Here is a 27,099-nt window from a genome sequence, read left to right as displayed (position 1 = left end):
GTTTGCTGTCCATTGTAAACGAACTTCTCTACTATAATATCACTGGTTGTTCTTGTTTGAAAAGTCTGTATCCATCCACAGTCGGTTGAGATTAACTATTAATCTATTTTTTCAGTCTCCGCCGCGCGGTGCTACCATCCCGTACCGACCAAAACCGCAGGTGACTGGCCCCGTCATTCTGGCCAATGGACAGGCCTTCACCATTCAAGGGAACTACGCAGTGCCCACACAAGAGGTATGTAGATTGGCCATCAGACCCATTTTTCACCCAGAAAACCAGGCTAAACGTGTTGTTAAGATCAGTGAACAGTGTTGTGTACTCTATTGCCAGCCACTGCAGCTATATTTCTCGCTCTGTCTCTATCTTAACCGACCCCACATAAGTCCAGCTAAACAATTTTGTGCTATTTGATTTTGCCCCACCCAGCCCAACTATCTTTTTGGTTATTGCGCGTCTTCACTTTCTGTTTATCCTCCTAATATTTATTGAGTTCATGTCACTCTATTTCTCTGTCCATACTTCTATATCTTGTGTTCTGCCGATAATCCTGAGACTTTGCTCGACTCTATCGTCCCCGATTATAATTTGCGACACCGTCCTCAAGTCCCTCCCCTCTTTCTCCGTAAACTCTTCACTTGGAGACCCCTGATAGTTGTCCAGAGAAGAACCTACTACGATTTGTGTCCCGTTTTAGACCCTTCTGAACCCAACCTCTCAATCCACTGTACCGATTACCGAATCCGAACCGATACCGATACCGATTACCGCTCCCCTTTCGTCGTACCCATGAGATTCATCTATTTTCAAGTCCAAGTGGTGACCCCGATCAGTGAACTAATGTGTTAACAAACTTTACAGCCATCGACTCGACGACAATTATTAACGAAACATTTTTAAAATAAACCTTAAATATGTATTTTGTTTGTTTTTAGTTTCTTTTGCACTCTCTTCTCTCAGGTTAAGAGCGTGTGGCTGCGAGGAGAGTGCGTGCGCGATCGGTCTCTCTCTCAGTCTGCCCGGCACCTGTCTCTGTCTCACTGTGAGAGTCTCCGGGAATCTTCGATCTGCGAGAATCCGAGAATCGAATCCGCAGCATCCTGAGGGGAGAATCGTTGGGTTTCTTCCGCCTCAGAGAAAAGTGTTGAAGGCGTGGCGAGGCGAGGCGAGTGAGTTCGTGTGAAAGAAAGAAAGGCTCGCGGGGAGCGGGGGCTAGAACTCTCTCTCTTCACTCTCTGCTCAGTCTCTCTGTGTCTCTAAGTTCTGTTCTGAAGAGGGCTCGCTGGCAGCGTGTGTGAAGAAGTATGTTCAAACTACACTAGTCCACCTGTCTCTCCAAAACCCATCTACATACATAAATCCGCCATATATATCCAGCCCAAACGTAACCATCTATTAATCAAATACCTCGACCCAACAAGATCCCCAAAATACTGAACTCCTCCTTGAGCGCCAGCTAATTAATCGTATCGTATCGAATATTGAATAATTCAACTCCCCTCTACATATTACTAAATAAACTAATTGCCAACGTCCTGCGCTATCTCGACATCTTCCCGATTTTTGTGTAGTACCGTCAATCATTGAAGTCTAGCTTTCTGAACAACGGATAAATCCAATCAACAAAGCCCACCACATAAGTAATTAAAAAAGCAGCAGACATATTTAGATGCGTTCTTACCAGAGCAACAATGCAATTAGCAACTACAACAACAGCATACTGTGCCAGTACCACCCTGCCCGAGCCCTCACATCTCACACTCTCTGAATACTTTCTCGCCCCCTCTCCATCCGTATCAATAAATATTGTTTATAACTCTGTTAAAAATCCCGTACCAAAATTGAATTTTGTGCTCTACAGAACCACAGGAAACGGCAACAGCAAACAACAGCAAAACCAAACAGCAAACTAATTCTATTCAATCCAATTCAGCCCCCAGTACAGTCAGGCCAGTACAGTACAGCACAGTACAGCACAGTAAAGTTCAGTTCAGTTCTCCGCCCTTCAGAGCCCCTCGCCAGCCATTGCCCCAACGAATAATAAAAGTTTCTCAAAACTAAAACAGACAAAGTTTTTGTTGTCACATCAAATTCAATTAATGTCCAGAAAAAATTTAATAAATCAAAGACTAGTTGTACCATCCATTGCGATCTCTCTCTGTCTCTCTCCCCCGAATCGCTCTCTCACTCTCTCCTGGTCCTGGTTGTTGTCGGTGTTGGTTTACACTTCGTTAGCCCGGTGCAGCCTATAGTGTATTAAGCCCACAGTTGTCAATCCTACTCACATTGGGTACAGTTTGCAGGGTAACTTTAGAGCTGCGGTAAAAATGAATTTTTTACATAAAGAAAAGCCGGTGTTGGAGTACCCAATGTGACTTTGATGCCATGGCAGTCCCGTCAGTCTCTTGGCAACTGTATCTCAACCTACGCTAAACTGCCCGCATTCCAAGAGTCCTTCATGGTGTTGTACGCCCCAAAAAAACCCTTGGTTTCCTTGAACCCGTCCCACACGAAAACAAAGTAAAAGCCCCCTTCTCTGTCCGTGTCCTTAGATGTCATCATTTGTTTTTAGTATTTCATCCACCCGATATCATTTATACTCTGTTCTGCGCTGCAACGAACACCGTTGAGAAACCCCGCCCTCACACCAGAAATTTGCACACACGTCTCGAAAGCTTTCTCCAAGGGTTTCTCTAGCTATACGTCTATATTTAAACAAGTATCTGATAAGCTTACATCTCTCCATAGCAACTACAAAGTTAAGATCTTAACCAACTTGCTTTGAAAGACAAATTTTACCAAAATTTACCTGTGGTATACAACTTTCGTTCTTCTACTTTTCTTTCTTCCTTGGCCACATACTTTGAACCGCATAATTGAAAAATACACTAAAACAAAATTGTAACTCCACACACGCACACCAAACACAACCGTCATGATCAATCATTCAATCAATCGAACGTAGACCTGTCCAGTATTTCCACTTGCTCTGGCTACCGGCGGTCTTCATGCTGGTATCTCAGGCTTGGCGGATCCTTTGTTAAAGGGGGCACATTTACAAGGAGCGATACCAGCACACCACCATCACCTACAGCAAATGCCCGATGTGAGTTTTTAGCTATCGATGCGATTCGGTTCAAGAACATGAATACCTCCACCAGACTCTTGCAAGAAACTGTACTCGTTTACCCAATATAATCAAACGCAACAAGACCCGAAAATCCAACTCCGCCAGGCAGAGCATGATGAACTGTCCCCCGACACCTGCCTGCACTCCCCTGCATCAGACTACAAAGCACTCAGAAAAAATGCAAACTCCCTCCTAAAAATATTTATGAATTGCCGGGAGGGGGATAATATTGATTAATTGTTAGAAACAATTTTGGATCTCTTTAGACGAAATGCTCTTCTTAATGAAATTCTACAATCAAAAGTCTATGATCAAACGGAAAAACTCCTTAGCATTTTACGAAAATTGTATGGCTAACCCAAATTTTACTTCGAACTAAGTTAGTTGGTTAGCTTAGCAAAAGTGAATTGTTTATGTTTTCTTTCAAGTAATTTTAAAAGTGTACCAACCAATGCAGAGTTTTTGTCAAACAAATTCTAGTTTTTATTGATCACTTAGACTCGTGATTTATGGGTAATGGGGTAATTTACAAACAAGAATTATTTTGAATATTTATAAATCATTTTGTTCTGAACGGAAGACCAAACCTCAATCGGTTCAGACACACATAAAAATATATTTTTTCTGAGTGTAGATAGTTGTGTTCGTTTGTTGCTGTTGTATTTCTACCCGCAGTAGCAACATCCTGAGTAGCCCCGAGTTCCGGTTTTTGTAGCTTGTATACCCAGTTTACTACCTTTGGCATTTCTTTTACGATCCCCCGTCGGCGCAACCGTTGGCCGCATTTCAATGACATTAGCATTGGGCCAACTGCAGCTCCTGGTCCAAGTCCAGGTCCCTGAAGTCGTAGCCGCCCTAAAGTCGGTGGACGAAGTCACACTAAAAATCAGACCGAGGGGACTTGGAATCCGAGGACCGAATCAACCCTTTATCCCAGCCAAGAGTCATCAAAAAATGCACTTTATAGCCCCCTCTTTTTCCCCCAAAGCTAAAGTTTTTCGTAGTATTGGAAAATTGTTTCAACTTGTTTTCTATATGTATCTGTGTGTTTGCCTCTATGTATGTGTTGTGTGCGCTTGGCAAGAAGTGTTTGTTAATATGCCAACACACAAGTTTTTATGACAGTTTTTCCTAGATAATCCATTGTAGCTCCCCTTAACGGCCCCTCCCTCTCTCTGCCACAGAACTTTTTATTGAGTTGCAATTCATTTTTGGGTCATAAAATATTTCCATAGCGCATGTTTTATTTGCTTCATTTGAAATTCGTATTGCATTTTGATAAATATTTCAGTTCTTGTTCCTAAGCTCTCACACAAACACACGGTTATGCAACCCCCGCCCAGACACACAAACACAGAGATGCATCTCCCTCCCTTACACAAGCACACAGAAATAAAAGCACACAAAGCATTTCAATATTGTATGATTTATTTCAGATTTTCTCTATCCTTTTTTGTGTCCCTTTCTAGAGTATCGTGCGCCACCATTTCCCTTTTTTCCCCTAGCTGCATTCAGATGCAATTACTCGAAACATATTTGCAAGTGTTGCATTTGATTTGATTAATATAGAGCGCGTGCATAGTTCCCATTTTCCAACCTCCAAAGTCACCCCCACAGTCCTCATTTCTTCACCCCTTCGAGTCCTAGTTGACGTGCACATGTGTGCGTGCGTGTCAGTGTGTGTATGTTATTTGCTGTAGGTGTTATTGGTGAAAGGAGGAAAACAAAAAGTACTTAAGAATCCATTGAATGGTGCCACGGAAGGCCAACCTAGGCCAGCTTTAGGAAAACATTAAAAGAAAATCATGAACAACAGCATTAGCATACTTTTTGGAGTAAACTCAAGTACGAACATCAAAGACATTTTTGTGCAGTCCCAAGTCCTCGTGGATTGAGTTAGTTATTTGAGAAGAACTCAACTTAGGCTTCCCCTAGGTGTACCCCCCTGTAAATGAATTTAATGTGTCAACTTTTTCTCCCTTTCTTCCTCTGACCATCCATCTATCTGTCTCTGTACTATGTATTTTGTAAAGTCAACTTGTAAATTGTGTAGAACCAAGTACCACACGAAGTAAAAAGCATAAGACAGCGGAAAAGCTTACACTGCACAAAAATACTTACACACACTCATTCCCGAACCACTGGCTCCGTGTACAAATCTAACTACGATCCCCACCACAATCCACTCGATGGTGTATGTAAAAAGAGCTGAAGATGGAGTATAATCTTGTATCCAGTTTGCTTTTGCCTATTGCATTCCGTTCTTGTAACTATTTGTTTGATGCTTTTGCGTTTCCGTTTTTATCCCTGTTTTCGTTTCCGTTTCCGTTTCAACCGTTCCGCTCCGTTCCCTTTTGTTATGTTCCATCTGCGTTACCTGTTCCTGGAAGTTGCCGCGCGTTGTGTTGTGATCTTGTGATCTCCCCCCTCCCCTAAAACAGACCCCGCCCCGGATAAATAGATGATAATTAACCTAACTGTATACACACACACACCTTAACCCACGCAGCCCCTGAGCCCCAAGGAAAGCGGTGGAACATGAATCTAATCCAATCTAATGCGTTTCGTTCTCTCGTCCCGCTCTGCGAACAGGTGGCCAAGAACCCGCTGGCCAGTCTGGCTGCCTTGGGCCTGGCTGGGATGAATCCGGCCAGCACTGGGGGCATCAACCACACAGGTGAGTTGAGCGCTTCTGCGGCCAGATGCCAGACAGATTTCCAATCTAATCTAGGCTCTGCCCCAGCAGCCTTGGCTGCACTGGCCGGGTCGCAACTGCGTACAGCGAATCCCGCGAACCGAGCCCAGCAGCAACAGCACGAGATGACCGTCTCAAACGACCTGATCGGCTGCATCATCGGCAAGGGTGGCACCAAGATCGCCGAGATCCGCCAGATCTCAGGCGCTATGATTCGGATCTCCAACTGCGAGGAGCGCGAGGGCGGCAACACCGACCGGACCATCACCATCAGCGGCAATCCGGACTCGGTCGCCCTGGCCCAATACTTAATCAATATGAGGTGAGTGCATCGATCTCGATCTTTCTTGAGCCTCTCATCAGCTATCTTTCTGTATGTGTGAGCGTTGTTGCGTGTGTTGTTGTCTAACATCAATTTTGTCGAATTGACTTGCTAATTGACAAAAAGAAAGAACGAAGGTATAAGGAGGTCGTCGGTCGTAGGTCAACTCTCAGTCGCGGAGTGGCGGTGCGTTCAAATGTCTAAACCATCACGAGGCCCCGGGAGGTGGGTGGTTGGGTTGGATGGGTTAAAAGGTGAAAAGGTGAAGCGGGAGGGTCACTGCCAGGGGACTAACACGATTCCGTACGTAGCCTAAGCCACACACATGTCCTAGCCTGTAAGTCGTAAGCCCGGCATTGCCAAAACTAGCACCACAAATCGTATAATTTTCCACCCTCACACCCCTAGATCTTAGTTCGCATCGAACGCTAGCCTAACCAACTGTTCTAGCTAATAGAAACTATAAATATCTAACTGTATAAACCTAGCACATAGTCTTACAAACCATGTATAATATAAAAGTTCAGCAGGCCCCGGCCGAATCCGAGGATAAGCAGGAGGCGGATGATTATGAGGATGATGAGGCCAGCAGCGAATTAATCTACGCATCGCACACTTTCACTCAACTGAAAATTGCAATCAAAAAGAAACGAAAACGAAAAACTGGACCTGATTGGTACTTCAAACTGCAGTTCAACTCCAAAACGATCCAAAACCTCACTCCCCGTCCAAAAATCAAACCGACCCCGCCGAATCCCACCACCACCTTGTTCATCCTTCAATCAAACAAACTCTTTCGGTCCATGCCTCCCCATAAAACAGAGAACAGCTCACCAAAAGTTTTCTACTCCTACCATCCAAAATTTGAACGCCGCTCTCCCTCCAAAAACCCCCAAAATCGCTGAAAAAGCTCTTCTTCTTTGTCTCTCTCTCCGTCAACTCCGAACCGTTCCTCTACACAAAACCTCCTTAACCTTTTGCATAACAAAACACGAAAAGAATCAAGAAAAGATCAAATGAAACCAACTCAATTCCACAAAATCGAAAAAAAACCAAATGTTTTGAAAATACCTATCACCTGCCGAAAAGCAAAAAAAGAAACCGAAACAAATACCAACAATATCCCAATTTGTTCCTTTCTTTCTCTCTCTTTCTATCTACCTTAACCGAACCTCGTCCACAGTGTTGAGCTGCAGAAGGCCAATCTCTTGGAGCAAGCCCAGGCCCAGCAAAACGGAGGTGCTGCCCCAGCTCCCGGAGCTGCTGCTGCCGGAGTGGCCGCAGTCGCCGGGGCAGCAGCTCCGACCGCGGGTACGAACGGAGCCATCCCGACCGTGGCCCTCACCGGCGGCACAGGAGTCGTGGGCGCGGGTGGCGGTGCAGGAGCGACCGGGGTGGCCAATGGCACTGCTCCGGCGACTAACGGCGGTGGCAGCAGCATCTCCGCCGCCGCGTACACTAGTGCCAATGGCAGCCAGACAACAAACGGGTCGGTCGGAGTGAACCCGGCAGCGGCCGCCGCCCTGTCCAGCCCTCTGGCCTCGGCCTTGCAGCTGCTGACCAAGCCGGGAGCCCTTAGCGCCCTGTCCAACCTGAGCGCCCTCGATCTGCTCAACCTGACCACGCTGGGAAACAACAATGGGGCCGGTGGCACTCCGGGCGGACCGCCGGTGCAGACGACGGGCGTGAACCGCGCCAAAGGCCACTATGCCACCTCCCGGTTCCGGCAGCACCAGACGGAGACCGGCGGCGAGGCGGAGAAGCCGCGCAACAAGTTCAATCCGTACTAGGATTAGGGCTGCAGCTGCATCGGCCGGAGCGCAGTGGAGTTATAGTCGCTTAGTTTTGTAGGATTTCCATGATAGCGTTGCGAAAGCTTTAGACTTTAGATTCTTGAAGAAGAAGCAAAATTGTAAAAATTCCCTTTAAACCTATGTGGCATGCGTACAACAAGCTACGAACGTATTCAAATTGTATTCAGATTCGTATTCGAAGTTTCAAGACAATTTTTACATCTAGTTAAAGCACAGCATCCGAGTAACTGATAAGCAGACCCTATGCTAATATGTATCAATGTTTTTGAAAAACAAACTAACCAGCAACAATAAGCAGTCACTCTTAGCTCGGTCGTATAGAGCAGCTAGAGATTAATCGATCAGAATCCGAAATCAGAATCAAGCACTTAAACAATATTGTGTATCGAATATATAAGGACAGGGTAATCTGTGTAAGGCCCGATCGAGATATTTTGACCAAGTGACCAAGGACCCTAGTGGGCGCTACAGATTTTGGACCCGAAACTTTTGATAAATGCCTACTGACATATATACATAGGTACATAAAGAATGTACCGTTTATTACAGAATTTGCCAAATTTTAGCGCATCCCCTAGTACCGTTCTTTGAAGCTTTAGATTAGATTAGATCGCGTTTGTAGGAGTCGAATACCGAATATCGATATAGAGAAGGTATCGAGCATTACGTTATCCTCAACAGCCAACAATCTTTCCCCAATCCATTCATTGTAACATAAGACACGCTCCAATATCTATAATTCATTATACTCTCCTAGATTGTAAGCACTAAACGTATTTTTCCCTATACATATATACGATTATATTTAAACATTAAGCATAAAGACCCAAAAGCCATGTGTCGAGAACAGAAGCAGCAGCAGAGAAAAGTGAAACAGACAGAATATGAAATAAAAGAACCTTCTATAAGAAGTTCACAAAGAAGAAATTCCAATGCTTTGAGCCCTCGGACGGGGAGCAATGAGATTCGAGCTCGGAGCGAGGGGGATCAACGACCTTTATGGACCAATTCGCTCTAATTGACGCAATCCACGCAATGAGCGTACAAAAACCAACTATTTGAATAGAAGAACAAGCACACATGAAAATCATGGATCGCAAAGAAAAGGCGGCCAGAGAAACATATTCAAGGCATATGTTCATAGGAGGAGACAAATTTGAATGAATTGAAATTGAAGAAAACGTTATCATGTATTAGACTTTAAGTCTTCGATTGTTTATGGAATTTTATTTGTTAGATTTAGCGATTTTCCCGAACCCCACTTTTTGTATTTATTATGCGATTGTACATTTTTGTTATTATTTGTAACCAAAACACTTTTGAATTGGTCAAAAATAATGTTGGAAAGTATTTGGAAATTTAATTTTCTTTACCCTAAAGTACACGGAACTATTGTAGCTACTTTAAAGGAATTCATATGATTTTCTTTTTATTATATTTACCAGTAGGTTTAAGAAAAATGACACATTATGTAACACATTAAGCTAAGCGGGCTTACGATTTTATAACCAAATTATATTCCTAACTATTCATACATACATCTACATACATACATACCCACATACCCGTACATACATATATGCGCGAACATAATTATTATGGCTCATTAACACAACGTAGTTAAACAAGCAAAAGGAGTAACGCAATAACGTGAATATTATATTGAATTACCTTACTTCTTGGCATTAACAAAATAGACACACAACTAGAAAAGGCTTAACTGTAGAACGACAACAATGCAGCAAAAGGAACCGCAAAAGCGTTATTAACAAGCAAAACTATTTATATGCAATGAAAACATGATGAAAACACAAGTTTGTAATAAAGTGAAAAATGAACTAAAACAAACGCAGAGGGGGTGCCCCATTGTCATTCATAGTCGGGAGAAGTGAATTACCGTCGAACGCGGGAAGTTTTGAAACACTCTATGGCCAATTTCTAATGTAAATTTACCCTTCGACTTTCAGAATATCAATGGAGACTGCAGGTCTGCCCATACCCGGTTACCACTACATTGCGCCCAGTACAATTGTTAAAACACCCATTCACTAAATGCAACAATCAAGCGAAGCTATGCAACAGCCACAGCAACCAACAAAATTCGGAGGAGGACTGCGACTAGAAGACACCGGCGACAGAGGAGCAGCAGTAACATGGAACGTGAAATGTTAAATCATAAGCAATACAACAAAAACGGAAAATTAAGGAGGGCATAACTCAACTCATATGACACCGTCAGCAATCACACATTGAATTCATTACACTCATACCCGCGGACACGATCATAGACAGGCTCGGAGAGAACCATACATACACGTTATATTTATTCATTGATTCTTATTAATTATGATATTTTTCATTAAGTTTTAAATGCAAGGGCAACACATACAAGAACTTTTATGTTAAACCGTTTTCGGGGGCACCACGGATAACGTGGAGCCGACCAAAGTAAGAACAGAACAGCAATTAATTGTAAGATTAGTCAAAATGAAGACAAAATAAAAAGTATAAAAATAAATTAACCACATTACATACAAAAGTGCGAAAAAGGCAGACATTTCAAAAAGCAGTGTGTTCTAAGCCAACCACTTGTGCGTGAGCATGACCAAAAAAGAAACATCAAACACGAGGACAAACTTAAGCAGAAGGAGAGCGGATATGAATGAGACATTAAACAGACAAACAAACAAACCAAGCAATCAAAGACAAACAGATGATTACCAACACAACATAAATTATATTTACTGCAAATCGCATCTAGCATCGATGTTTGCGTTTGTTAGTTGTTTGTTTATTTGTATACATATATATTATATATAGACACGGCGATATATCGATATGATAATTTGTATTTTATTATTTCTATTATGGTAATTGTTATCGAAATTGTATTTGTGATTTCTGAATATGTTTAGACTGATGTGCAAAATTAATTCTGTTTATTAATTACAAGTAAACTACACATAAACAATTATGGACTAATTATTAGATATCTCTCCTTTCGTTCTATCTTCTAATTAAATATCATTTGTTCGAAATTAGTTATAATTTGTTGACAGCAACAAACTTGATAAACGAAAACCTAACTAGCAAAGGATTTCCAAATGAATATCTTATCGAAAACTTTGTAGTTTCTTTCGTTTGGTTTCTAGTGAAAATGCCTACTGCTGAATAAAAAACCACATTTAATCTACTTACAAATTAGCGAAAACAATTCGAGTTACAATAATAATTTTTAAGCACTTTTGCGGCGATTAAAAAGACTTTTAAAAGCGTTGATAAAAACGAGAAATGGATTTAAATATTATATTACAATTATGCTTAAATTAAAGTATAATTTAAATTTATTAGCTGTTAAATTTATACGCAAAAGAGAAAAACAAAACAAAAAAGAATCACAACAAAAGAGAACATCAAAAATAAACTGATTTTCAATGTTAAAATTAAATTAATTTTTTTCTAATTTAGTTTTTAGGCTGGGCAGTTAAAACCAAAAAAAAATTGAGAAAAACACAAGTGTGGTAATTACTTTAAGTCACACTAAAATGTTTAGTTACTTATACACACTAATTCACCACAAAGCCTCTGGTATAAGCTAAACGGTGTTGAAAGCCGAAGGTGAAAGCGAGAGCATCAGTTTGCAAGTGGCAAAATGTGTCAAATTTTATTATACATATTAATTATTTAGTAAGAGGAACTATCAATGCATAAAAGAAAACAAAAAAACATATCCACTGCAAACGAAAACCAATCTAACCACAACTTATTATATTAACCAACACAAGATACAGAATGAACAAATTATAAATCCAAACAATGCATACATATAAAGGCAAACATATCCCAGAGAACGCAATGCATGAATCTATATAAATATCTATGATTTATAACATTTATCGCGGTATATGCTTTGACTTGAGGAATTGATTAGTGAAACATTTAAAAGTGATTTCCCCCGAACAACTTCTCTTGTCAACAGTAAATTGATCTTCAGTTTCAACTGCATTCATAATTTTGCATTCTCCGCTCACACAAGAAAGACAAACTTATGAAGTAACAAAACTTGATTACAGGAAATTGTTGATAGCATAAAGAGTAAAAATATAAATAAATTAACAAAAATTACATAGGACGAGCCAAGCCCAAAACGTTAGCTCCTCTTTTTGAATGTACCGATAATATAATCGAGGATCCAACAACAGTCAGGCGGTGGATAAATAATATCATATGGCGAAACTATTTCGTGATTTTAGTGACAAATATATTTCGCTGACGACAAACAATTTGAAGCAATCATTTTGAAATCAAGAACTTGGTGCCCACATCAAGGTGGAACCGAGGGAAAAAGAAAATATTGAGAAACGGAAATGAAGAAAAATCAGTCAAGAAACCGTATATCTATATATAAATAAATGATATATCTATATATAAATATACATAAATTAAATATATACTTATTATGTACACTTGTATTTAAATGTATTTGAAATATTTAGTAAATTTTTTGCGCAAGTTACACAAGAAAAAAACAAACAAAAACACTAAAAAAGATGAGGGCAGCACGGAGGTAAACGGGTCAACAGTGGCTAATTGGGATTATTTGTAAAATAAAAATAATGAAAGGGATAATTAATTTATGTGTACGTGTGTATAAGGGAAATAGCTCAAAAGATTTCACAAACAATTTTTACTAAATATGCGTGTAATTAATGTAATTATTAACGACATTTTGTTGATAACTTGTAAATTTGCAAAGGAAAAATACGTGTAAGAAAAGCAATTTTAATGGTGCCTTAAAAACCAAACCAAGCAAATTTCTTCTAGCCTGCCTTGCCTGCCCCCCCTCAGCGAACTCAGTACTCAACTGGAAGGCATGTGAGTTTTCCACTCCTTCTCCTCCTTCACACTCTTCTCGATAATTTCCAGGAGCTCTTGTCCTTGATCGATCGGATTAGATCGGGTCGGATCAGTGAAGAGCGAGAGCCCGCTGATATCGTGCGGTATGCTTAGTTAAAGCTGTGTTATCGTTTCGACACAAGAACTTATCCCTTTTGGCGACACAATTGCTCAAAGCTATCCGAGTCTGTGCGCAGTTGCCCGTTACACTTAAATTCGAATTTGAATCCTAGTTTGATATGGATTCGGCTGGTTGCCGAACATAGCAGCATGCACACGTATTGGAACATGATTACGACACTGAGACCCAGAGAATATCAACAATTAGCCCGAAACAAATGAATACCCAGAACACAACAAACATATTATTAAACTTATATACATATACAGCAACCGAACACACATATTAATGTTTCTCTCAGTGTAATTACAAATCACTTGAATGTATTTGCTCACATTTTTACAATACATGTCGAAGAACTCTACACAATAAGCAACAAACGTAAAAGCATTTAAGGCACTTGATCGGTCGAAAGAATGATGGATCGTTGGATGGTCATGGATACGCAAGGTCATTGTTAAAGTAAAACGCAACCGTAGCAAAAGAGTATAAAAAAACAGTATAAAGGAAAACCAATCCAAAAAAATATTTATATACAAATATAAAGCAAAATGAAACTTAACTCTAAGGTATTTTAGATATTCTTATTTAATATCCAGAAAAAAGACAAGAAATTATACGAGCAGTGTTTTAATTTAGACGCAGAGATAGGGAGAGAGAAATGGGAGATCGGGTCTAATTAATGAACAAATATATGTGTGTTTAACTAAATATCGGTGTTAGAATTGTTAAGGACACTCTAGAAACTTGGAATGACATGATAGGATCTGAGGGAGGACATTTTGCGATGTTCGGAAGAGTGTATTGGGTCTGCCCTACCAATTCTTCCTGCTGGAGAATGCTAACCATCCTGTTATTCGATTCTGTTACTTACATACGAGTTTTCATTTTTGGTTGCCACATTTTCGCGCATGAGCCGCATACACAGAGAGAGAAGGGGAAATGTAACTACGTGTATTCCAATTCATCAAAGCAATTGACGAATTAATAGAACACCTAGGCAAGGACGGAGCTACGGCCACTTGCCACTAGAAATATACGAAACATCTAAGGTTTCTCAGCATAACAAAGCGAATCAAAGCAAAACCAAATATCGAGCATAATATCTTATAAACCTACGTAGGACAACAACTTAACCACTAACATACACACATGCATGCATACATATGGACAACAGCAACAGGGTCTATAGCTTCTTCAGACAATATAGGTATGTACACGTATCCCTGGTTTTTGGAATCGGATTGAATGAACCACATAGATATTGGCGCAGTACAGCTAAACTTCAAAGGTGTTTTCAATGAAACTATCTTATGTATATGTTTGTGTATATGTGTGTGTCTGTATATGTGTAACAAAAAGTTGAAGACCTCTCAATCCAAAAAGGGAACCGGAAAAAGATCATTGCATTTCTTGTAAATCAGCATGTGAATTGCGAACAGAGGTATACTATTTGCCTGGCATGTCGGACTCTCTCTTACTCTCATCTATGGAGAAGACGAAAAGAATGAATATGCAGCATAAAATTGATAAAACTGAACAATTGGGATCAACTTATATTTTAAATATAAGATTAAATTGTAAAGAAAAACTTAAGCAAACCTTTTAATTAAGCCCCGGAGTTAGTAGAAGTTACGTAAATCTAGCAACGTCTAAAAAGTATAGGAGGAAAACACAATTTGTGCCAAAACAATGAGGTAGAAGGCGAAGCAGGCAAACAATAGATACCAACTTTAACTGGCCAAAAGCACAACAGCAGCCACAAACGAGAACACAAAGTTAATTCTTTGCTTTTTTCGGGGAACAACACATAGGAATTATACGAATTTCAATGGATTCACAGTCGTCAGACAGCTACTCACAAAAGTATTTAAATGTTCACATTTGCTCAAGGCAAAGCACTTAACGGAGCTTATTTAACGAAAACTAAAACCGAATCAAATCGATACTAAACCATATAGACGTGTGTAATCGTTTCCACATAAATAATATTCAACCTGGCTGTATTCGCAGTTTTATTGCTAGAAGGTGCCAAAGATCCCAGATGAACCAAAGCTAAATTGGACGACAGTTCATTCCCCATTGGTTTCGTTGCATACTTTTAGGCGAATCTTTGAGGCGTTCAGACTTGCGTTGCACTTCGGTTAGCCCCTGAGATTTAGTTGCTAGTCTGGAGACACTTGCCAAGGGAGGCAACACAGTCGCACCTAAAATAAATTACCGAATAATTGGGAAAATTAAAAGTAAACAAAGCAAAACTAACTAAACATATTTACAAGTTGAAGAAAACTGCAAGGCAATCATATAACTAGAGCTTCAATAATAAAAAAGGACAAATGTCATAAGCGGAAGGATTATGGCTATGAAACCAGTTGAAATGCCTAGAAAGTGTTTTGGATAAATATATATTTAAGCAATACTCACAAATGGGTTAAACTATTTGCGTTATTATTGTGGTTAAAGCAAAAAAGAAGAGAATTACAAAACAAAACCAAAAGTTAGTGCCAATTTTTAGTGCAAATTTTTGCGTAACTGTTTTAATTTCAACGTTATGATAGATACACCATAGTAAAAAAGTAAAGAGCAAACGAACAGTTGGTTTCAGAACCACCAATTTTTGGGAGATTTTCATAACGGAAACACACAGGACCTTCAATGGTCGGGACCGACAGACTAACGTAAGGCAAACCAACACGTAGCACCAGCACCGCATAGTTTTCGATCTGAACCAAAGTGTGTAGTGTAGTGTAGAGGCTAACTAACCCACGTACATGTAGCTTAGCTCAAGATACATCATTACCATCCTTTTACCCCCAGAACCGGACAGAGCCCCCAGCAGGGGCTACAGCAATAGCATCGCCACGGGTTCCAGGGTGCTTTTTGAAAGTAGCAGAGCAGGAACTTTTAAGTTAGAGTGCACTCAAAGCAAAACTATTGAAATTGAAACACACCCGAACGAGAAGCGATGCACTGTTAAACGGCTATCGCAGATGAAGAAGTAAAGTTAAGCCATACGTGAAATTAATATTGTTTATCTGTGTACAACAATAATATTTAAATAATTCTTAAATGTGTATTATGACTCAATGAAAAACAAACAAAACCAAACAACAGTCAACCGAAGTCATTAAAACACGGCTCTGTCGGAGTGACCTGGGACAGATTCGATCAGACCGCTCGAAAGACTACGAAGGCCCAAGTTCGTTGAGGCGCTGGCAGCTTCGATCTGCGACCCGCACAGCCCTATAGACGATGCTCTCATATGTTAGACTTTAGACACAGGCATGCCCGAATACACAGAACTTAATCACAATAAGCAACCTAAACGGTATTAAACAATTCTTAAATAATGGCAAAATGTACAAGAAAACGGAAACGGTAAAACGAGTTGAATAAACAAAACAAAGTAATGAGACAAAACTCGAAAAGCAAACATTATTTACAAGATATTTACAATTCTAAAAATTATATTTAAAAGTATTTACATATATATAAAGAACAAACTCAATGCGTAAGTACGTGCGACCCACATAGAGTGCAAGGAACCGAGAAAGGACACGGTCACACACGCACGCATCCACACCACTCATCTCTCATGCATAAGTAGGCATCGCCATCAGGGTGTAACGGTACAGGACGAGGAAATAAGGAGAGCGCAACTCTGGGACTGCCTTCTCTGATTAACCGACTTTTACACTAGACAACACTACACAACATTAGACAACAAGAGCTCACAGATACAGTATGTGCAATACAACAGACTCCTCACACAGTCACACGCAAAGTTAAGTGCATTATAATTGAATTTATAGAGTTAAACGAAGCTATTAAGTGAAATTATTTAAACTGATTAGCTGATTATGATTATTATTAACGATGCATACGCATTTACTCACAACTCATATACACACCTATATATAAATATATATATACACGGCTTATATCGCCGAAGAATATTTTCGTTGATCAAACAATCCATATAAGAAACTAAGTTATAAGTTATCATATACCACTCATATCAAACACAAGAAATTACTGCAAGTTTACCCAACCAAACGAAATTGTACGAAATCAAGATCGATTTTTGAAAGCTACGTAAATGTGTTGCGTTCTTTGAATAAATGTTTTTGAGTCAAATTTTTACTTCAAAAACGAATAAAAATATTAAAACATAAGAAAATTAATAGAAGCAAGACACAGACTTAAACATAAGATCGTTGAGCTAGATCCAATCTTACAAAGTATCTGTGTGAAAATCGTGGAAATAATGCAGAAAATTGATCATGAAAATGTACCACTTGTGTAGAAGAGCAAGATAAGAAGAACAGAAACCAAAACAAGAATTTAACACAATTTTTGAATTCATTAAATAAAGGTATGTGTTTAGATATATTCAAAACAAACCGCACTAGTCGTTTCACTTAATAAGGTTGTGGGTGGCAGAGATAACGGGTCATATTTTGTATATAAACCGTGCAAGCAACAGCTTATGTATTAACAAAATATTTTCAGTGCGCAATGCGAGGGCTCTCAAAAGTGAATGGTATTAATATTAAATTTCTTCAACAAAGGAACAGACACCATGAGGAATTATAATAAGTATACGACGCGGTGTCCGATTGTTTTGATTTCATCAATGCAAACGACGAATGGCACGAGGCCAACTACGGATAACAACATGTTTAAGAGGTCGACAAGCTCATTCATAAAAACATTCAAAAACGTAAAATATACATTTTAAACCAATGCGCAAACTTTTTTCGAGAAAAAATGAGCGAGAAACTCAAAATAAGGGGGAGAGACAGAGGGGAATTTCAAAAGAAATTCAAATATAGACCATAAGTCACTTAGTGATTAGGTACGAGGTAATAGCGTTTGATTGCCGCAAAAAAAGCTAAAAAAGTAATAACGTTTTATTTTGACAGCCTTACACTTCTCCAGCTCATGCACCCGTGCAATTATTTCCCCATTATTCAATAAAATCTAACTAGTTTGGGGACACACATAGGGGCGGCAGTCAACTGTTTACTTTTATAAAATAATTAACTTAAATTTGGGGTGTCGTTTGAAAATCGGCAAAACTACAATTACGTAATATTGCCTTCATACAATTCATTTTTTAATTAGATTTTTTTGCACTTGTCAACAAAATTGCTGATACCTCTAAATGAATAAAACATTTTTAAATTTAACGCCTATTACATATTTAAGTGTGTTGTTTAAATAATATGTATACTGCTTTTACAAACAGTAAACTGTGTAGATTTTAAAACAAATCTTTGGGCGAAGAAATTACTCCTCTGGGAAGCCCCTCCTACGCGGGTATTTTCTGTATAACGTTTTTATATATGTAATAAAATCTTTAATTGGCTTACGAACATCTGACTTAAATTATAACCACTCTAGACAAGGCATGAAAATCACACGTAACTAGTACGAACTCGATTTAAATATATATATATATATATAGATTTGTATATATGCTAATAGGTTTAAACAAAAGTGTTTGACATCGAACGACTATACTCTACAATACCTATTTGACAAATATATTGATCTGCATGTTAAATTAATACCCTCAAACCTTTTTTATTGGTATAAAAACATTGGTTTTTTGAAGCTCACTTTTTTAAGTATTTAAACAATTAATAATTAATAAAACAAATTACTTTAGCAACCCGATTTCTAAATATCCTTCAGATAACAAACAAAATATATGATAAACAAATATATTTATCATTGTATACAGACAGACACAAAATTGGCTTGGGTATTTCGCCTATACTTTAGACTTTTAAAAGTCTCCTTTTAAAAAAGTCGCTTTTAAATAATGCTATTAAGATACTTAATGTGACTGTATAGGCCCATTTAAGGGAAGGGAACTGGAAACACAATGGGAATCACTGCATTAATGAAAAATGATTTAGCCCTGGTCATGAAGATGATTACCATACATATAGGTTATACATATCTAAATATATAATTCTATTATATGAACTAAAGTGCGTTCGCCTAATGATTTGGCTACTGGCCAAATCGGAAAACGAAATAAAATATAAATTATGGAACAATCACGTTTGCGGCACGTGACCCTTGAAAGTGGTCAAATTCGACAGAAAGTTAAACATGGATGCTTTTGCACGAAAGATTCCTGGGATCTCGGTATTTAAATGAAGGGAAATTCTAAACCGAATGGGCTTATAATGTTAATTAAGTTACATTTATATACAAAACATTTTTCTTAATAATGTTACTAGCAATGTAGTCTGATACAGATGATTTAAAGGGCTCCGTTTTTATCCCGAGTAAACAGGAGTGCCTAACTGAGTGACTAGTGAGTGACTAGGTTCGTTTATTTGGTTTCTAGCTCAAGTTGTCTGATGAGGAAACCTGTCTCTTGGACTTTGATTACGTATTGCCCTATTCCGCGGTCTACTTTCACCGCGGCCAATCCAGCACCGACACACCACGGCGTAATCTCCCACCGAGCCTACCCAAAACTCGCAGCCCCATGAGACAGGCCGCCTTATCAAGGCGCCAATTCCGCTCAACAGTTGGTCGGTGGAACGATCTTCCCCACTCGTCGACGGACTGCTCGTTGTCGTGACCGCTCGTTGATTGCTTTGCCCGCAGCGCCAACCGGAGATCGCAGCAGGCCTTTCGCAGTTCGAGACGCGGGTCCCTACACACCACATCGCAAAAGTGCTCGGCGTCGTGGGTAAAAATAAATATATAGATTCCGTAAATGAAAATAACGCAACGCGAGTGCATAAATAAACCGAAAACGTGTGTGTTAATTGTGCCCTCGAATACCTGAAGGCAGAGTTTTGGACATGGCAGCCAGCGAAGCGCCACCCGCAGATGCGTCGGTGGAGATCCATTTGCCGCCACCGGCCAAGGACCCGGAGGACGTCACCCTGGACGCCATTCTGAAGCATCTGGGGCAGTTCGGGCGCTTCCAGTTGATCATATTTGCGCTGATCTGCCTGCCGATGATGTTCCACGCCATGTTCTCGGTCACTTATGTGTTTACCGCTGCCACCGTGACGCACAGGTGAAGTTAATGGCCATTTAATGGATCTTTAGAGGCTTTGTTGAGCGAATCAAAAACCCTAATTCCGATATTCCTTTTCGCCGGCAGATGCAGCATCGCAGAGTGCGATTTGCCAGAGAGCTCCTACTACGCGTCGCATACGGAGTGGAGTATCCCCAAGAAAAGCAAGGATCTGGATGCCTGCAATCGGTACACCAACTCCGAACTGCCCAATTGGAACCAATCGGTGGGAGGGGACATCTGCACCCCGGACCATTTCACGACGATTTCGGAAGCCTGCCCCGAAAATGAATTCGTCTTTCGCGATAACGAAGTCACTATTTCGAATAGCGTGAGTATCAAAGGTCCACCGCCACTGGGGGTGCTGTTATCAGGTACTACGACAACCGATGCCATACTAGAATCTTACGCTGGCAGACGTTGGACTTTGTTAATAAGTCAGCCGACTAACGCATTTACTGCAAATTCGTCAAAACCCATAATTTCATCACAACAAACGATCGCTTATCTTTGAACAATCAAAATGGAATCCAAAAAATATCAGAGAATAAGTGAAGCTAATTAGTTTACTGGGGTATTTATTAGTTTCTTTAGAAAGTCATGGTCATAGTAATATTATTATTCCAACATTTTGAAGTTAAAAGGAGGGAAACGCGATTTCCAGTAGCGGTCTTTAGGGTAACTAGTTCTACCGATTCAATGACTAAATTGAGCGGTAAATACTTCATTGATAGCTACCTAGCAGTTCACAATCTTAATCAAATAGTAGGCACTCAGCCGGGGCCTGAAACGGGCTAAAAAGTGAAGATAGGATTGCAGTAGGTTATCGTATAACTTAAAACGTATCGATTAAACGTTTTGAGCTCAATATCACGTATCCGCCTAGTAAGCCAGCTGAATCAACAGAAAGACCATTGTCAAGGTCCAAGGGAAAACACAATTTATTACATTAGGCCAGTCATTTGGAAATAATGGAGGAATTTTACCACTTATAAAGTAAACAAATATATTTTTCGTGGGTACATCTGATGTGCAAACTTTTGAGAAGATGATTATGTGCCGTATGACAAAGTCGGAGGCTATTTCCTAAGTGGACTGATGACATTCTTTATCAGACAATTGGGCGCGTTGATGGGAGAACAGTAGCTGAAAGATAAGTGCCTCAGAAGCCCGGCACGCAGGCAGGGCAATTGCAACACGAAAAACAAATGCAGATTAAGATATTTCTAGTTGAACGAGGGTACAATTTGTGTAAATATTTGGGAAAAAAGACTGGGCGAGAATCCTATTAGCATAAAAAAGAAGTAGTACATAACTATATATTTTGTAATAAACCGTGGGTCTTAAAATGGTTATACTGTAATGATCTCAAACAATATATGTATAAGGAAAACAAGAAAGGAAGTTATACCCTTGCAGTTAAAAGAAACAATCATCGTTAGTAACACAATGTGAAACTTGTAAGGATTATTGCTGACTTCAGTGATATTAAAACAAAAAAACATTATTTTATTATTTCTCTGACCGTTTTTTTTACAGCTAAATGTTAGAGTCGTCCGATTAATTAATTAATTAATTTTAATTTAAAATTCTTAAAAATATGAAAAATTATATTCCCAATATTATAGAATATTATATAAAAAAACACCAAAGCTATAATTGGTTTCATATTATTTTTCCACCCATTGTTGGATCTTTCGTATGACAGCTAGATGATATAATAATAATAATAAAAACTAATTAAAAAATGTTATTTGGAAATACATAATTAAAAAAAAAAATTTCCAGATAGTTCCTATGGGAGCTATAAGATATAGTTGTCCCATCTGGCTGGTTCCGACATATATACTACGTGCAATAGAAAGAAGACTTTTGGGAAAGTTTTAGCCCGATAGCTTTAAAACTGAGAGACTAGCTTGCGTAGAAAAGGACGGACAGGCGGACAGACGTGCTGAAGCTGATCAAGAATATATATACTTCATGGGGTCGGAAACGTCTCCTTCACTGCCTTACAAAACGTCTGACTGAAATCGTTAAATACTCTTCAAGGGTATAATGATATGAACGGATAACATGAAAAACTTTACTTCGCATCCACTGTTGATCGCAAGACTTGGGTTAACATAAGATTTGCATCATAAAAATAGTTTTATTGTAGTTCGGCATTTTTTGCGATGATGAGTGGAAGCTATCGATGGTCGGAACCATAAATAACCTGGGGCAGTTCTTCGGCATTCCCATCGGTGGCTATGTAGCAGATCGGTAAGCTGGCCCCATTTTAGTTTTCATAATTCCATGCTTACACCCAATCCCTGTTACCAGATATGGACGCAGCTTCTCGATCGCCCTGGGAGGCATAATGGGCGCCGTGCTGGGCGTGATTCGCTCCTTTTCGCCTAGCTACGCGTGGTTCCTGGTGTTCGAGTTCCTGGACAACATGACCAGCAGCACGCTATACTCCACATGCTTTGTCATTGGCATCGAACTGGTTGGCCCCAAGAGGCGAGTGCTGGCCTGCAGCGTGATAACTGTCTTCTACGCGGTGGGCGAGGTGTTTCTTGCAATGTCCGCCAAGGCTTTCCCTGACTGGCGCATCCTGCTGCGCATCACCTACATGCCCTCGCTGATCCTGCTGGCCTACTTCTGGATCCTTCCGGAGAGCGTGCGCTGGCTGCTTAGCCAGGGCAAGGGGGAGCGGGCCAAGAATATCCTGCGTCGAGCGGCCAGTGTCAACAAGCGCGAGCTGCCGGAGAGCATGCTTGACAAACTCGTCCTGGCTAATCGGGACAAGTTACAGCAGTCGTCGGAGAGCCGCTTTCCCATCCGCGAGGCCTTTAAGAACTTCAAGTGGCGCATCGCCAACTGTTCCCTCTGCTGGATTGTGCACGTGCTTGTCTATTACGGACTGAGCCTCAATGTGGTTCTGCTCGACGGAGACAAGTACAACAACTTCGCTTACATCGCCCTGGTGGAGATCCCAGGCTTTTTCATGCCCCTACTCATCATGGATCGCTTTGGCAGACGGTACTCCCTCTGCGGCCTGATGTTGGCAAGTGGAGTCTGCTGCATCGGAACGATCTTCGCTGGCGCGGATCAGCCTGTGCTGCAGTTGGTGCTGTTCCTCATTGGCAAGCTTACAATCACTGCCAGCTTTCAGGTGCTCTACTTCTTTGCCTCAGAGATTTACCCCACGAATCTGAGGAACAGCCTTCTCAGCTTCTGCTCGATGATGGGCAGGTTCGGTTCTATGTTGGCCCCACAAACGCCCCTCCTGGTGGGTTACTTATGCAGTTGGTTCTCCGATTAAATCTAAGTAAGTTTCTCTCTGCCCCGCAGGCCAAGTATTATGCCAGTGCTCCCGCCATGCTCTTCGCTGGTGCCGCCATCGCTAGCGGGTTGCTGACCCTGTTCTTCCCAGAGACCACCAACGTCGTCCTGCCCACCACAGTGCAGGAAGCGGATGCCATCGGCGTCAAGAAGAAGCCGTCTCAGGGCAAGGATCTCGATCTAGTCGTTGCGGCAAGTCAAATGCAGTAATCATTAACATAATCTTATCCTAAGGCAGCCTGAAAATACAAAGACATTTATCTTCAAATGTGTTATACCTCTAAGAATAAACAAAATATATATTTTCTAGCACTAACAATGCACCGAGCTATATTTATTACAGAACGGGAAACGGCAATGATCAACATTGATACTTAAATCTACTATTAAAAAATACTTTACACTTGTTTGTGAGCTCCATTGCTCGCTTTCCCCATCGGACTTATAAACGTGAATAAATTTACAATTAACAAATATAAAGTTGTATTGTTTACTCGGCTGGTGTAGAACTTGAAATGTGTATTTAACAAAACAGTCCAGAGCCTGATTTAGAAGTTCATACCTGAGATATATGTAAAAAAAAATTAAATATTTATACGCATATGATGAGCAATGTGTTGTTTGATTTTGAACAAAAAAAAAAAAAAAGAAAGGTAATCGGATAAATCTCTTTGTATGTTAAGCTTAAGCTTTCTTAGGTTCTAAAAACGTATACTAAGTGTGGTACAATAGTTGGCAATTAATTGCTTTGACTGAAGAAGTGGGCAATCGTCTTGGTTCCACTTGTGGAACCGGAAATAGTTGTGTTTAGCTTCTGTTTCTTAGACTGAGCAGGAGAGGTCTTCTCCTTGCTAAGAGTCGCGGTTCGAATGCGCAAATCCTGTTGGTTTAGTTCACGCTGCAGGTTTCTGGCCACGTGGTAGTCCAGATGCTCCGGCATGTCCACGCACTTGAAAAAAGCCTTGCACTCGGTGCACTGCTGCATCTCGGCATCAGTGGACGGAGGCTCCTGAGATGGCTTTACGCTGAAGAACTTGGCTATGCTGTTAGTCGGTCTTGCGGAGGGTTGTGAAATGCCACTAGAAACACTAGTCTTCTTAGCTTTCTTGGGAGGCGTCGGCTTTGGAGGCACCTTCTGAAGGCTATGCATTCGCTCCTCACGCTCGTTAGCTCTCAGCTGTCGGCTTAGTTCCTGGGCGAAGTGATGATCTCTGTGCGTTTGCAGAAAATGCACTTCGTCAGGTATGTTCGCACCGCACTGATCGCATTTGACCATTGGCAGAAGATCGTTCCGGAGCTCGGGTACAGCGAACTCCGCGTAGCTTTCCTTATAGTTTCCAGCAGAACTGTCAAGCTCATTAAACTTTCTCTTCGACGTTGAAGGTTGCAGTTCTTCTTCAGTGAGAGGAAGAAGCTTTGTTAGGTCTGGATGCTCTATACTAGCATTTTCGGAAGTAGAGAGTTCCTTTGGTGTTTTAGTTGGTATTTGGTGATCCCCTAGCAAGGCTTTGGGGGAAAATGTCTGTTCTTTATTTACTGATTTGTGGATGTTACCAGTTAGCTCCGTCTCCTCCTCAGTGTCTTCATCGAAATCATTTGTGTTGCTAGCCTCAATGGTATCCAGTTCCTCTGCCAAGCCCTGCAAATCAGAAGAGTCCTCACCATCTGCCTCCACCTCTTGCTGCCTCGTCTGTCTTTGTTGCTTAAGGTACTTGGAAAAGAAGCTTTCTTTAAACTCCGGAGGTGTTGAGGTGAAAACCGTTCTTTCGGCGTTCGCTTTTAACTTTGCGGTCTCATGAAGCTTCTGCTTGTACTCCTCGACAAACGTTTTCTTTGGCGCAGCTTGAGCAGGCAAAGTGTTATTGGCATCTGGTTTTGTCTCCTCTTTCTTGGACCCTTGTAGATAGTTGGCGAAAAAGATCTTCATCTTTGACTCCTCCGTCTGCTTGGGCTTTTTTTCCATCTGAACCTTGGGAGGTTGAATTGGCTCTTCCCCGCTGACCCTACGCTTTTTGGCAGCCTGGTTGGCAAACATCTCCTGCAACTTATTCTGGGCACTAGAAACGGTTTCAAATTTACCCACACTAATGCCAAGGAACTTGATTGCGTTGTTAAGGGCAGACTCGCTACCGGCACGCAAAAACGTCTTGGTGTTGGCCTTAATTAGGTCCAGGGCATACTTTACGATGGACTCCTGGTCGTAATCCTTGAGAGCTGTTGAGCGGGAGCTTGCCACTTCCTCGCCGTCAATGTCCTGCACGTATTGCACCACCATCTGCTTGGCCCTGCGATTGTTTTCAATTAAGTCCTTCTCAAGACGATCGTTTATCTCAGAGGAAAGCTCGCCCAGCCAGTGCTGAAGGGTTTTCAAACCCGTTATGTTGTTCCGACCTGGAAACTTTTTGCAGCAGCCAATGCTCTTAGAGTAGAAGCGCGGAGTCACTGCCTCCAGGTCGATGCCGCGAGAGATGTTGAACAGCCAAGTACTGTAATAATAAGGTATAAATTACTCCGAACAGGGTCCGTCACCAGTTATGCTTCGCACCCATTCTTCTCGTCAAATTTGCGCTGCAGCTCGGCCTCCGTAAACTTGACTACCTGGCCCAAAAGCTTAACGCCCAGGGTTTCGCACACAACCTCGCCGAACTTGCCTCCTAGTCCCTTGATCTTGCCCACGGGCAAGGAATCGAACAGGCCAGCGGTCTCCGCCAGTGGTAGAATGGTCTGCTTGTTGGGCTTGTTCATGCCGGCTGCCAACTTGGCCAGGATCTTGTTGTGTGCTATGCCTGCCGAGCACTCGTATCCGGTCTCCTTCTTAACAGCCGCCCGCACCTCACCGGCCACAGAGGCACCGATCAACAATCGAATGTCGCTCTGGCGGACGGCGGGAAGGTCGTTTTGGTCGTAGGACATCTGGAAGCGTTCGTCATCCATGTAGGGATTTGCGAAACGGGTGGTGATCTTGTTAACGTAGTCGCCGATGTTTGGGTAGCCTACCGCAAATGTGTTTACCAATTCTTGGGGCTGCAGAGCAAAGTCGCCCTGCAATAAGTTAAAAGGATAAGGAAATGCATTCTACTGATTGTGGGCAGCTTACGCTCTGCATCTGCTGCATACGCAGGTTCACGGTCTCCGTGATGTCCAGGTAAGCCTCGTCCACCGAAGCGCGCTCCAGGAGCTTCGTGAAGCGCTGCAGCACGTTGGCCACCTCCTTGCCGGCATCGCGGTACTTGCTGGTGTCGGCCTTCTCCCGGATATTGGGCACCTGGCAGAGGACGATGTCCGGGCACAGGTCCTTGGCCTCGTCGCCGCGCATATGGCGCGTCACTCCCTTGGCGCGAGCCGCATAGTTGACCGCGATGATGCCGCCCCCCCGCCACGGATTGTACTGAACCACGGCCAGGGGACGGTTGCGATACTCGGGCTGCTGCTTCTCCTCCACCTGGCAGAAGAAGCAGTCCATGTCCACCAGCAAGACCACGCGGTCGTACTTGTTTTGCATACTGACATGGCTGCGCGCGCTGGTCATGGTTTCATTTCGTATTATTGGGCGAAATTGCACTGCGCGCCAGTAGTAAGACCGTGCCAGGGACTTTTTAAAATACCATATAATATAGAAAAATACAAAATGTATATTTCCACCAAATTCTGGTTGTAGGATAATATCCGAAGCTGCTGTTGCGAAAAATATATCCATATTTATTTATTTTGCAGTTTTTAAATTCAACTCCACGCATTTCAT

The 27,099-nt window shown here is 41.3% G+C and overlaps 3 protein-coding genes across 23 annotated transcripts in view; 2 read left to right on the top strand and 1 right to left on the bottom strand.

Annotated features, from left to right (window-relative positions):
- Positions 1–11,407, top strand: part of LOC108030786 (poly(rC)-binding protein 3) — a 47,520-nt gene extending 36,113 nt beyond the window's left edge. For 3 of the 21 annotated variants that reach the window (XM_050885942.1, XM_017103843.3, XM_017103842.3), the window contains exons 7-10: positions 116–235; positions 2,964–3,104; positions 5,721–6,145; positions 7,329–9,811. In XM_050885942.1, coding sequence (XP_050741899.1) covers positions 116–235; positions 2,964–3,104; positions 5,721–6,145; positions 7,329–7,935 — 1,293 coding nt within the window. In that variant the 3' untranslated portion in view covers positions 7,936–9,811. Of the gene's footprint in view, positions 1–115; positions 236–2,963; positions 3,105–5,720; positions 6,146–7,328; positions 9,812–9,926 lie in introns of those variants that run through there. The other 18 variants (XM_044094835.2, XM_017103846.3, XM_017103857.3 and 15 more) reach the window with 17 other exon arrangements.
- Positions 11,408–19,646: 8,239 nt separating this feature from the next.
- LOC108030875 (solute carrier family 22 member 3) lies at positions 19,647–23,632 on the top strand. Its single transcript, XM_017104030.3, has 5 exons — positions 19,647–20,030; positions 20,118–20,361; positions 22,189–22,292; positions 22,353–23,304; positions 23,367–23,632. The coding sequence occupies exons 1-5, from the start codon at positions 19,810–19,812 to the stop codon at positions 23,565–23,567; spliced, it is 1,722 nt and encodes a 573-aa protein (XP_016959519.1). The 5' UTR covers positions 19,647–19,809; the 3' UTR covers positions 23,568–23,632.
- A 25-nt stretch (positions 23,633–23,657) lies between these two features.
- On the bottom strand, positions 23,658–26,930 carry LOC108030874 (DNA polymerase eta). The gene is made up of 3 exons (XM_017104029.3): positions 26,455–26,930; positions 25,903–26,399; positions 23,658–25,843 (listed from the first exon to the last, which is right to left on the bottom strand). Exons 1-3 carry the CDS (start codon positions 26,884–26,886, stop codon positions 24,097–24,099), a joined length of 2,676 nt encoding a protein of 891 aa, XP_016959518.2. The 5' UTR covers positions 26,887–26,930; the 3' UTR covers positions 23,658–24,096.
- Positions 26,931–27,099: the final 169 nt, after the last annotated feature.

Source organism: Drosophila biarmipes, chromosome 3L (genome assembly GCF_025231255.1).
Source record: "Drosophila biarmipes strain raj3 chromosome 3L, RU_DBia_V1.1, whole genome shotgun sequence".
Classification (NCBI taxonomy): Eukaryota; Metazoa; Arthropoda; class Insecta; order Diptera; family Drosophilidae; genus Drosophila; species Drosophila biarmipes.
The sequence above is the reverse complement of the archived record's forward strand: the minus strand, read 5'-3'. Positions and strand labels throughout refer to the sequence as shown.